The 12,913-nt window shown below is 40.0% G+C and overlaps 1 protein-coding gene across 5 annotated transcripts in view; it reads right to left on the bottom strand.

Annotated features, from left to right (window-relative positions):
- The window catches only part of RASAL2 (RAS protein activator like 2), a 280,988-nt gene that overhangs the window by 173,386 nt on the left and 94,689 nt on the right, over positions 1-12,913 (bottom strand). For 4 of the 5 annotated variants that reach the window (XM_060232486.1, XM_060232492.1, XM_060232485.1 and 1 more), the window contains exon 1: positions 46-842. The exons of the other annotated variant lie outside the window; for it this stretch is intronic. In XM_060232486.1, coding sequence (XP_060088469.1) covers positions 46-631 — 586 coding nt within the window. In that variant the 5' untranslated portion in view covers positions 632-842. Of the gene's footprint in view, positions 1-45; positions 843-12,913 lie in introns of those variants that run through there. 5 annotated transcript variants of the gene reach the window in all.

The following is a 12,913-nucleotide window of genomic DNA, read 5'->3' as shown; positions in this document are numbered from 1 at the left end:
AGGTACAGCTCACCCTCAAAATGTTTTAGCAGAATTAAACAATACCTTCAGTCAAATCCATCTGCTCATTCTCCGTCTCTTCATTTGTCACTGACACACACTGCTCTCCTTTTCGACTCAGCACCTTATTAAAGCTGCCAGACAATGTAGAGAAGAAGCCACGGATGAAATAGTTCTCCTGATTACCCTCTGGCTGTGAGAATGGCTTGGTGATTCTGTCTCTCCAGTGTGGTGTGGGTTCAGATAGAGACCTGCAGAAGGGAACCCGAAATGGCCTGGTTGCCGGCATGACAGTCTTCTCTTCTGGATCTTCCTGGGAACCATCAGCAATTAAATTGTGTACCCTCAAAGGCCGTTCAGCTGTCTTCAGTACATCTGCTCTCTTGCTCATCTTCCAATGAAATCTAGGATGAGTTTGCCATCTGTAAGTTCCAAGCAGCTTCCCTAAATCTGAATCTGCTTTTTCATATATCTTCTTACTTTTTGTTTGATGGCTCCAATGGTAGTCCTTCAAGCTGGCTCTCACTCTTGTAGAGTCACCATCCTGCTCTGACAAAGATCTCTGAAAGCGTGCAACAGAAGGACTAGAACGCTTCTTAAACACATTCATTTTTCTGCCTCTCACATTCATCAAGAACTAACTTACCCTTACCTCCTTGCACACATTCCTATTTCTCAAGATAGCAATCTAAGCCACATTCTTCTGTCCTTCCTCAAGGTTCTTTACAGGACAGGTGTTAGCTGGCCTCTGGATTTCCTTCCAATCTTCCATCAGCGATGTATCAATACTGAAGCACAATGAGAATCTACACAAGACTCATCCATCTTGAGATAGAGAGAGCTTTCAACGTTGATTTTCACTTCCTGAAGTGTCACATCTCTGAAGCAGACTTTCAGGAAGTAACCCCCCCTCAAAAAACCACTTCTAAAACCTCACAAAGTAAGTGCTAGGCCAATTGTACTCCAGTTTCTCACGCTGTAACAGTGAATTAAAAATAGAATGTGAAAGAACCCTTAGCATTCACAGAACAACATCATGTAGAACTAAGGTGATGACCACAGGAGTCTTGACTTCAGAGACAGGATGCATCAAGGAGGAGACTTCACAGCAATGCAGCCTGGATATGTTTCAGCCCCTGAGCAAGCCAATATGTTGTATATTTGCCCTATCTATTCTCAAGTCCAAACTCAGAAGCAAAACCAAATTCATGGAAACTCCATGGAGCAATTCTTCCAGAGATGCATATGGATAGACTGCAGCAGCTAAAAAGGAATAATATTGCAAATACACTGAAGGAAAAATATGCACACAGGAGGAGCAAAGTAGAGGGGAGGTAGGTGGTGTTTAGTTAATCACTGACCAAAGCAAAGAAGCAGACCATTTTGAGGCCAGATCTTGTGGCAAATGAAACATGGAAATGTGCATATTTTCTTAGTGAGCAGAGGTTTTTGTTTTCATAAATCTAATTGGAGTCAGTAGACTGGAAAATAATATTCCTATCTAAGCTAAGAAGAGAAATGGCCACCTCGACAAGTTAAGGAACAGCTGACTATATTAAATTTGCTAAAGAAAACATATCTGCTAATAGAAGCGAGCCAAGTTTCAAACCAGATTGAAACAATGTGCTCTCAAAACCCGAGAAAATATGGGGTTTAAAATGGAAACACTAACAGACCTTTGGCAAATGTTGCTGCAATGACAATCAAAATGACTTTTGGTTATTTGAAATGATTATCTAGTCTGGCAGAGAAACTGAAACAGTCCACTTCACCGTAGATTCTTGAGACTACTGCGCCTTTTTATCATCTGGGAAACAATGATGCTGAATTGGAATCAAGATGTTACCTTCAAGCAAGACCTCACATTATGTCTGAGCACAACTTAACACCCTCCACTTCTTTACAGTAAAACTGGGCAGAGCTACTTGCAGCTCTTCTGCAAAAATGAGAGCGAATGTGTTTTTATTTAATAGGGGCCATGTGTTACTGCTGTCCAAGGAGACAGACGAGCTACTGAGAGAGGTTTGGCCTACTATTTCCTTGTTTGATCCTTGCCCAGCATTGTATAGAACATCTCAAGTGCCAGACTGCATTCAGGGAACAATAAACACCACAGTGAAGGAGAGGGTAATGCTTACCACCTTGAAGGAACTGGCTATAAAATAGCATTTGAGTTATCTGATCTTAATAACTACTGTCCAGTTTTAAGTTTCAGGTGGGTAGTTGTGCTGGTCTGCAATAGAAAAGCAAGTTTCAAGCCCAGAAGACCAAAAAGATTTCCAGGATATAAGCTTTCAAGAGTCAAAGCTCCTTTTGTCAGAACTGGAAATATTGCTGGTCTTTTGGTTGCTACTGGACTCAAAGCTTGCTGTCTAGTATTAGACTCATGTGTGAGTAAGATGGTTGATCAAATTTCCTTGAATGAAATGGATCTAGACTTTTTGAATCCAGATTCACTCCTGGTTTGGGGGCTAAACTAACCCTGAAGCCATGTCATCTCAGGCTTTCCAAAACAAGAACCAGCACGTTGAATCTGGCCTTGAATCAAATCAGTAATTAATGAAGTCCTCTCCTTGAGCAAAGTGTTTACATCTTGCCTATCAACTGAAATAATCTTGCCATGGAAACACACTTGTGAAATCGTGCAATTTAGACACCTTGGCAAATGTACTTCTTCCATAGCTACCCCAAGGCTCTTCAATGGTCAAGTGGGTGTAAATTACCAGAGTTTCTAAACTATAAGAGTACACACATGTTTGCAAGTGACCAAGGTTTCTAAACTATAAGAGTAAATGTACTCATCTGGCTCTCCTAAGATTCATCAAAAGTTCAATCCTACCATGCAATTTCTGCATCATTTAACACACCATGTTAATGCTTATGCTTCATTTCAGCTCCACTTCTGATTTCTGCTTGGTTTCAGGTGTCTGCATTGTTTATTGGATGTCCCATCCTGTTGATTGCACTGACTTATTCTGTGTAATCTGTCTTGAGTATCTGTGAGAAAGCTGGCCTTTAAATGGTGCAAATAAATAAATATGAAATTTGCCAAGGTGTGCATCCATAGCACTTAGGAAAAAAGTTTATCTACAGATACTTCGGGGGTTGGGGTGGATAAAAATAAGCATGATTCAGACTGCTCATTGGAAGTCCCATGGAATGGCATCTGATCAAATAAGCAATCTGAGTAAAGGAAAGGGGAAAATCCTGATTCAACTGCAAAATTTGATCAAGCTGCGTTATGCAGTATTCCCTCCACCAACTTTTTCTGTTGGGCACCTAGCCTCTATCTAGAAAACCCTCCAAGAGGATATTCTCACTGAGACTGAGAGGGAAAGAGACCTTGGGGTTGTCACAGATAGCTCAATGCAAGTGTTAATCTAGTGTGTTGCAGCAGTGAAAACTGCAAACTCTATGCTGGGGGATTATTAAGGAAGAGACTGCAAATAAAACAGCAAATATTATAATGCCCCTGTATAGACCTACTGTGTTCTCTTATTTGGAATTCTGTGTGCAGTTCTAGTTTCTGTATCTCTAAAAGGACACTGCAGATGCAGAGCTGGAGGAAAGTACAAAAAAGAGCATCCAAAATGATTAAGGAGTTGGACCACCTTTCCTATGAGGAACAGTCTGGGACTTTTCAGATAAAGAAACAGATGACGAAAATTATGCATGTGGTACAGAGAGAACTTTTCTCTCTCCCTCCACCCCTCCGAAATACTAGAACTCTAGGACATCCAATTAAGTTGATGGACAGAAGATACAAGATGGACAAAAAGATTTTTTTTTTACTTAACCAGTGATCAAAATGTGGAATTCGCTGCCAGAGGATGCAATTATAGCTACAGACATTTATAAGCTTTAAAAGGATATTTAGACAGATTGATTAGACAGATTCTATCAGTGGCTACTATGTATGGTGATTAAAAGGGACCTCTACATTCAGAGGCAGAAAATCTATTAATACCAATGCCAGGAGGCAACATCTGAGGAAGGCCTTGGCTGCTATGCCATTGCTGGCCCTCTAGAGGAAGTGGTTGACCACTACGTGAACCAGGATGCTGGACTAATGGTATAATTCAGCAAAGCCCTTTTTATGTTCTTATTCCTTTTTATTCAGTCATTGTTACATTTCCCACCAACCCAATATTTATCAATTTATATTAGTTTCATTGTTTTTAACTTTTTAAAACTGCACTTTTGAATGTTGTAAGCCACCCTGAACCCCAACTATGGGGTAGGGCAGATATCAAATTTTAATAATAGTAATAATAATAATACTAGGAGCTCTGTGGCACAGAGTGGTAAGCTGCAGTACTGCAGTCCCAGCTCTGCTCATGACCTGAGTTTGATCCCGGTGGAAGATGGGTTCAGGTAGCCAGCTCAAGGTTGACTCAGCCCTCCATCCTTCCGAGGTCAGTAAGATGAATGGAAAAGGCAATGGCAAACCACCCCGTAAAAAATCTGCCGTGAAAACACCGTGATGTGACGTCACCCAGAATTGAAAACGACTGGTTCTTGCACAAGGGACTACCTTTACCTTTTTAATAATAATAATAATAGTAGTAGTAGTAACAACAACAATATCATTCCACATTCTATGCCATACCACAAACTGCACTGATTTAAAGTTAATACAATATAAGCTAGTTTCACCCTCATATGATACCATATGGTCACAGATGGCAAACAGAGACAGGGCTTTTTCAATGTTAGCCATTGGAATGTTCTCTCCCCATGCCTCACATCTACTTCTGCTTTCTTTTAAGCAGCAGCTAAAACAGTCATTTTTACCCAAGCATTTAACTATGGGGGTTTTATCTCAAACTTTTTATTGTCTGCTTCTGTCCCGAGGAAGTTTAGGTTGCTCAGTGTGTATTTTATGCTGCTGTACTTTGGCTTATTTTAATGGCATCAGCTTGTTTTCTTGAACTGCTTGATTCAATGGCTTGTTTTTAGTGATTTCTAGATGGGCTTTATTTTTGATGGTTGTGTTTTACTGGTTTTGTTTCGTAGTCTTAGCTGCAAGCTGCCTTCAGCAATTCTCTAGAGAAGAGGCATATAAATTTACAAAATTGATTGTCATTTTAATTCCTGCCATTTTAAAGTGCATTTTTAAGTTTTTAATGTTTGATGAATTCTTAGGATGTTGATTTTTAACTGTTGGGCTTTTAGTATATTTTAATTCTTACAGAACTATTTTGATTCTTTCTCTGTAAAGTCTCAGCAATCTACAGGGAGCCAGCAGGACAAATATATTTATGTATTTATAAACGCATAATTTTTAAAATGTATTTAAGCATGTGTACTTTACCCTCCCAGGTGAGTTCACGAATATTAAAACCAAATAAAACTGTAAAATCCTACTAACGTCCTTCTTAGAAATAAAAATAAAATTACAACTATTTCAGAACAAAGAAAGCTTCCTAGCATGATGGAAAAACCCAATTAACTTTAAAACTATTACAAAAAGAAAACTTTTCCATCTTCCATATATATTTATAAGATAACTATCTTTTCTAAATTCCTCTACAAGAGAACTCCAGAAGGAAAAGTCACTACTCTTGATCTAACCAAGCAGAAAGACAGAACTGCCAAAAGCCATTCTTGGCTGGATCTCAGATGCTATGGATGAGTTCATATGGGGTGAGACTACCCAGCCACAGATCCTGGGCCACAGATGGTTTTAAAGATTAATACTAGCAATTTGAATTGAACCAAGAAGTAAACCAACAACGATCACAGCTGACAACTCAGATCTGGTTGAACATTTATTTTAGAACATTTGTATCTTGCCGTCTCAAGTGATATCTCCTTACAGAGCTCACACATGTCCAATAATACCATTATAATACATTCATGAGTGTGTTAACATCAACACAGCCAAGGAAAAAGGCAGGACAAGTTGAAGTTTCCAACAGCTTTCAAAGGCAGCCCCACATAGTCAAGGCCGAAAAGTAATGGAATAGAGAAGCAAGATCAGATCTGTCTAGAAAAAAGATAAGCCTATAAACAAATGCAAATTTTATAAAGGCACTTCTGGTCCCTGCTCAAGAAGCAGGCCCATATCCAGGCTTTTATCAGGCAACTTAAAAAAGACTCCATCTATCCCAGGCAAACCCATCTCCTCTAGAGCAGCTGTATCTCCCATCACCATTACATCCAGTGCAAAGTATCATCAGCATGCTGATGACACCCAACTCACCCAGTGGCTTGTGGCCTTATACTAAACCAGAGCAGACCATGGTCTAATCCAATATTGCCTACATCTTCTTTTAGCAGGTCTGTCAGTTCTTTTCAACCCCTATGAAACACTAATGACTTGAACATGGGACTTAACCACTGTTTATCTATATTCAAAATGCAGTTATCACTGTGCTCACAGTCTTCTTAACACAAGGCCAAAGATGCTTCATGCCACCTCAGCTCTGCATCCTAGAGCTTCCTAACTCTGTGTGATGCACCAATTAGAACAGACCTGAAGATTATGGGTTGGATGCACTGTAAAATTTCTGCTTGAGCTACAGCTCTTGCACAAGCGGAAATAACTTTTAAAAACCCTCAGTAGCATCTTGTGCTAAATCAACTTTTTGCATCCCCACTTGTATTTTCACTCACACAAGGTCTTGTGAAGCCAGTCTGGGGCACTAGAATATATAAGGAGGAAAACACGTAGTGTCACACAAAATCTTGCACAAGTGAAGTCTGCTAAATTCATTTATGCTTCTACCTGTGCACTACTGGACCCAAGTCCATGCCCGGCAATAACTCACTCACTACACTTTAAATAAAAATCTGGCCTCATTAAAATTTTTAGTGACCTCAAAAACCTTGCACACTCTTTTATGTCATTTTGGTTAAGTTTAATAAAGAGTATTATAGGGATTAGAGATTATGCAGTTCCTAGCTTTAAGGGTAGGTCCTGGACCATTGTACACCTCACTCTAAAAACTGCTTCAAAATTCTCAAAGAGTAACATTAGCAGCATAAACATTCTTACAAATGATCCCACCAAAAATGTCTGCACATACATATACAGAGATGGTATTTTGCACATCTGTGTCCCAAAAGAATTAATGTTTTAAATTAATATTTTTTAAAAATCTATGCTTGGTTACCTGGAAATGGTTCTTCAGAGTCACTGACTTTAAACAATAGCTTCCACTGAAATTAATAATTAAAAAAAATGAGAAGAAACCCCTACATCGTTTTTTTTTTAAAAGAATGATATAGACCTTTCAGAAAAATACAGATTTCTCAGTTCAAGAGTCTAACTTGCCTAGTCAGCTAAGATTCTAAAATCCCATTCCAATTTTCAATCCACCAAACCACATTCTGAGTCAGAAAAGAAAGAAAACCTAGAATAATTGTATACAGTAGGAAAATAAATCCAGGGACTTAGTTCTTATTCTTCCTTCAATAACTTGACAGGATAAACTGAAGTACAGATTCTTTCGAACACTGTAAGGTAAACAACAAAGTATCTTAGTGGAAAAGACATATGAGACATGAGGGGTGACATGATAGAGGTTTACAAGGTCATGTATGGGACAGAGAAGGTAGAGAAAGAAGTACATACTTTTCTCCCTTTCTTACAATACAAGAACTCATGGGTACTCAATGAAATTGCTGAGCAGTCGGGTTAGAATGGATAAAAGGAAGAACTTCTTCACTCAAAGGGTAATTAACACATGGAATTCACTGCCACAGGAGATGATGGCAGCTACATGCATAGATGGCTTCAAGAGGAGATTGGATAAACATATGGAGTAGAGGTCCATCAGTGGCTATTAGCCACAGAGTATAGATGGAACTCTCTGTCTGGGGCAGCGATGCTCTGTATTCTTGATGCTTTGGGGAGTAACAGTAGGAGGGCTTCTAGTGAACTCCCCCAATAGTGTACTTCCTGATGGCACCTGTTTTTTTTGGCCATTGTGTGACAGAGTGTTGGACTGGATGGGCCATTGGCCTGATCCAACATGACTTCTCTTATGTTCTTATGAAACAGCCATATTTACAGAAAAGACACTCATCTCAAATTCTACCAATTAACTACCAATTCAGTTTATTGGAGGGTTTGGCAGAGTGTACAACAACCTCATACGGATACAAACATGTACCACAGAATATTTAATATTTTTCCTCCACTTTCACAACACACATTTTCACTATCCTGACCAAAAGAAAAACAGGAAAAGACAGAAATGCTCAAGTTCATCAAATGATAAAGACTTTCTGACTAGTATTTTTCAACATTTTTTTTCTGGCTGACAAAATTGATGGTATGTTTAAAAAGTCAGAAGATACAGAAGCTGGTTAAGGAAGTTTTCTTCTTCCCCAGCGCCTGCGGAACAGCTATCAAATAAGGAAGAAAAAGATGCAAAACTATAATTTGAGCTACTGGGAAATTTTGCCTCCAAGTACTCAAAGTGATTCATACTTCTCATAGGAATCCCTCAGTAGTAATTACCCAGTAAACAATGATGCATGGAAACTGGTTAGTACAACTTTGTAATGCAAACTTGGCAGAAGGTCTTTAGACATTTGTTGTATTTCCTTTAATATTGATAAATTCTCTCTTGGAGCAGCTTATTAAACCAGTCACTTAGCCAATACATACTTACATTGAAGTGCTATGCTCCCATATACACTTGGTAATTGTACTGGACCTTCCAGAATTTTTGCTAGCAGAAAAAGGAAAAAAAACCCTCCCCAAAAGGATCATGGGTCCCATCATGTAAACAAAAAGCCATATGGGACGGGCTATAGTGAGGAAGGGAATTGAGAAAGATTGCCCTTCTCTTGAACCAGTAGAAAAAATGGTAGGATCCACTGCTTTAGAAGCTGAGTCTAGTCTAGTTTTCAGGACTGCTATTTACTCAGTCACATCCAATTCTCAGGATGGATACAAACAGCAACTGCCACTATCAAGACACATTATGGTAAAAAGTAGATTTACTTTGTTTAACAAGCCAACTGCCAACTCAATGAAAATCTCAAGACACCCAGAAAGGGCACAGGAGTGACAGCAGTGGAAGTCACCCAGAGTTGTCTCAAGCATTATGACACCCCCACCTCCACACACATAGTGGCTGTTGAACGACTTTTTTGTCAATAAACCTTTAGCCATCACCAGATTAGTTAGAATACCAAGCTTTTAGATTTAGACATTCTATATAAGGCTTTTTTGTTAAAAAAAAAAAAAAAAAGTAATCCCCTGTGCAAGCACCAGTCATTTCTGACTCTGGCGTGACAATGTTGCTTTCACAACATGTTCACGGCAGACTTTTTACGGGGTGGTTTGCCATTGCCTTCCCCAGTCATCTACATTCCCCGCCCCCCAGCAAGCTGGGTACTCATTTTACCGACCTTGGAAAGATGGAAGGCTGAGTCAACCTCAAGCTGGCTACCTGAACCCAGCTTCCACTGGAATCAAACTCAGTTTGTGAGCAGAGCTTAGGACTGCAGTACTGCAGCTTTACCACTCTGCACCACGGACTCTTATTTCTTTTTCTTAGCACATTGTTTTTTATTAATCAGTTCCTTCTCACTGTATTGTGATTCCTGATTGCCAACATCAAGATCACAGTATCATGGGTCTCATGTTTTACTGTGTACTAATATCACATTGAAGGCTACCAGACAACCGAGTGAACAATTCATATAGGATGTTAGTCAAATCATACTAGTTGAAAAGTAATCAAAAGAGTTAATTCTAGTTGTGGCACCCTGAAACCCCACTAGCTAAAAGTAGGCAAGATGAGCTCTGATCAGCATCTCTATAATGAATCATATTACAGCCAAGGGAGTAAAAATCGAGGCATCTTGTAGCCCTTCTTGTACTGGGAACTCGGCAACTGCAGGAAATTGGTCAGAGATCAGGAAGCTGGTTTCTCCTAGAAAGTTTCCCTGGCTCTTAAGTTTTACAAAGTGAAATGTGTGCACCTGGTTACCATATTCAGATAGCCAAGTGAATTAACAGGTTAGTTCCATCTCATATAGGGTAACAGAGACCAGTGCTCAAAATCAAAGGTTTCAATAAGGTCCTGTCTATGGTCTGCACAAGGACAGAATCTACAATGAACCATGTCTACCCTTCCCATGTGTGTTAGTAACCTAGTAAAAGCCCTGTTCCTTCATGATGCAATCCCATACGGATGAGGCTGGGGCTAATTCAAAACTAACAGAGTCCCCTAAGAAGGACTACAGAGGAAAGCATCATACTTCACTACTTTTCCCATACAAACCTAATTTTTAAGACAAGGGAAAACACTGTCCAGCTTTCTTTATTTAGCTGAAGTTTAGGGTATGCCAAATAAAGGCTGATTCTCCAGCATCTTAAACCAGAGACCCGGGGGTGGAGATTGATACTGGGTAGGGCAACATGTTCTGTTTTCCCAAGAGATCCTCCTTAAATTGCAAATAAGGCTTATTTTGACCCATGCAATTGTTGAAGAGTTGTACACTCTGGTTTTGGAGTATGTATGGGGCAGCAAGCAACACTAGATGTTCCAAATCAAACCTACTGTAGAGATGTAGCATAGTTACTGAATCCAGTTATGGATGGGTACAAACCCAATGTAGTAAATCTTGCCTGTGCCTAACTAATTGTGATCTGAATGAATGTTTTATTATTTAAATATTTCTTGAGAGAAATAGCAACTCTATTCCAAAACACTGTTGGAGAATTACGGTGGTGCTAGGTCTCAATGATTTCAGTGTTTTCCTCCAAATAAGTAAGTCTCAGATTGTAGCTTTAATCACTTTCAACCACCTCAGAAAACAAAGAAGAGATGGATATAGATTTTGGCTTTCTTTTATAGTGACTGACTTTTGCTTCATCTTCAGTTTTCAGGCTCAGCATGGTTAAGGAGCATTTCAAAAGTGCTAGCCAACACATTTATCTATCATTTTGGATGAAATCAGCTTCCTGTATCTTCAGTTCTCAAGAGAGTCGCAAGTCTAGTGCATGGCTTGCTGTCATTACTGCTTTCCAAGCATTTTATTACGATGGAAAGAAACACCTCCTGCCAGTTTCTAGTTAGAAAAATGAAGTCATTCTTTTCATAGAAGAACACAAATCAATGTGCATATGTGGCTTTTGCCAAGTTATGTGTGCTTGCTACTCTAGGTGTAACTAAAGGAGGGGGAAACACTGATTAATCAAGATCTGTCATTCACTGGAATTAACTTGGAGCCAAGAACAGAGTGGTAACCAACCTTTCCTCCTACTCCAGTGAAAGTTTGAGACAAGCCTCCTGTTTCAGCATCAGATTTTGGTGCAGATATCAAAATGTGGTAACTGCCATCAAGGAAGCCAAAAGATACAGAAGCACATGACATGCCCCCGTTTTGCTTTGAAGTGACTGAGATGCCATCAGAGCAGCTGGAAACAGACTCAAAATAAATGAAAACAATGGCCATTTATTAATGCTTCTCTGAAGCTGTAAGAAGCCGAAGACCAGAGATATGTGACATCTAGTATCATAAATGTCATGACCCCTGATCCAGGTCTTTCTTTTCTTACTGTATTCATACCATTATACTAATAACAAGTCCCTCAGACTGAGAGCCGAACACTTCTTCAGCACCCATACCCTGTCGCTTGATTTTCTATACAAGATCCACTGTCGACGTTAGGTATGTGAGGTGAAGTGGAGTGCTATTTTTTAGCATGTCTACATCACACACACACAGGATTTCTTAATCCTGTGCCAGAAAGCCATCAGTTTCAAACCCAGACCCCTTTGTCTTAAGATTCTACAGAATGTATAGTGGGATATCTGGGTTGAGGATAACACAGGAATCACATATAACAAAACAAATAAATAAGTTTGTTTAGTTGGTAAGTGTGTGTTGTAATTCATTCCCATTCCAGTCTGCTAGCAGATGCAGTTACCAGAGCAGGGAAATACCTTATACTTAAAGGTTACTTTCAGCAGTTCTGCCTTAAATAACAGTAACTAGATAGCTTCAACAAGTTCACTGTTTTTATCTGGGAAGAGCACTCAAGCCCTTCCTGTCAAAATCAATCATTACAGTTCCTAAAGGACTCCCTGCCTGGTCCACAATACCTCCCATTCCTACTCCCTCTGAAATCCGATTACCCAATTTGTCCATTGGTTTTCGGCAGTTAGATCAGTTAAACTGCCTCAGGTCTAGGGTTGCCAATCCCCAGGTGGGGGCAGGGGATCCCCCGGTTTGGAGGCCCTCCCCCCGCTTCAGGGTCGTCAGAAAGCGGGGGGAGGGGAGGGAAATGTCTGCTGGGAACTCTGTTTTTCCCTCTGGAGATTTATTCCCATAGAAAATCATGGAGAATTGATCCACGGGTATCTGGGGCTCTGGGGGGGCTGTTATTTGGGGTAGAGGCACCAAATTTTCAGTATAGCATCTAGTGCCTGTCCCCAAAATACCCCCCAAGTTTCAAAAAGATTGGACCAGGGGGTCCAATTCTATGAGCCCCAAAAGAAGGTGCCCCTATCCTTCATTATTTCCTATGGAAGGAAGGCATTGAAAAGGTGTGCCGTCCTTTAAACTGTACTGATGGCCAGAACTCCCTTTGGAGTTCAATTATGCTCGTCACAGCCATGATCTTGGCTCCACCCTAATGTCTCCTGGCTCCACCCCCAAAGTCCCCAGATATTTCTTGAATTGGACTTGGCAACCCTACTCAGGTCCAATCCCCCCTCACCACTCCCATCAACATTCCATTCAGACTTTCAAATCCAACTGGTCTTCACTGAACAGGCAGAAAAGAGGGCAGGAACTTCTGTCCATCAAAATAAACCTCTTTTTTGCCCCATGACTGTGTAGTAGAAAATAGGCTATAGTCTATTTCAACATTCTTTCTTTATTTACAAAAGTAATATCTCCTTTTCTGCCCCAAGGTTGCTAACAATTTAAAACATTCATT

Source organism: Heteronotia binoei, chromosome 2 (assembly GCF_032191835.1).
Source record: "Heteronotia binoei isolate CCM8104 ecotype False Entrance Well chromosome 2, APGP_CSIRO_Hbin_v1, whole genome shotgun sequence".
NCBI lineage: Eukaryota > Metazoa > Chordata > Lepidosauria > Squamata > Gekkonidae > Heteronotia > Heteronotia binoei.
Note: the sequence above shows the minus strand (reverse complement) of the source record. Positions and strands in the feature narration are given on the sequence as shown.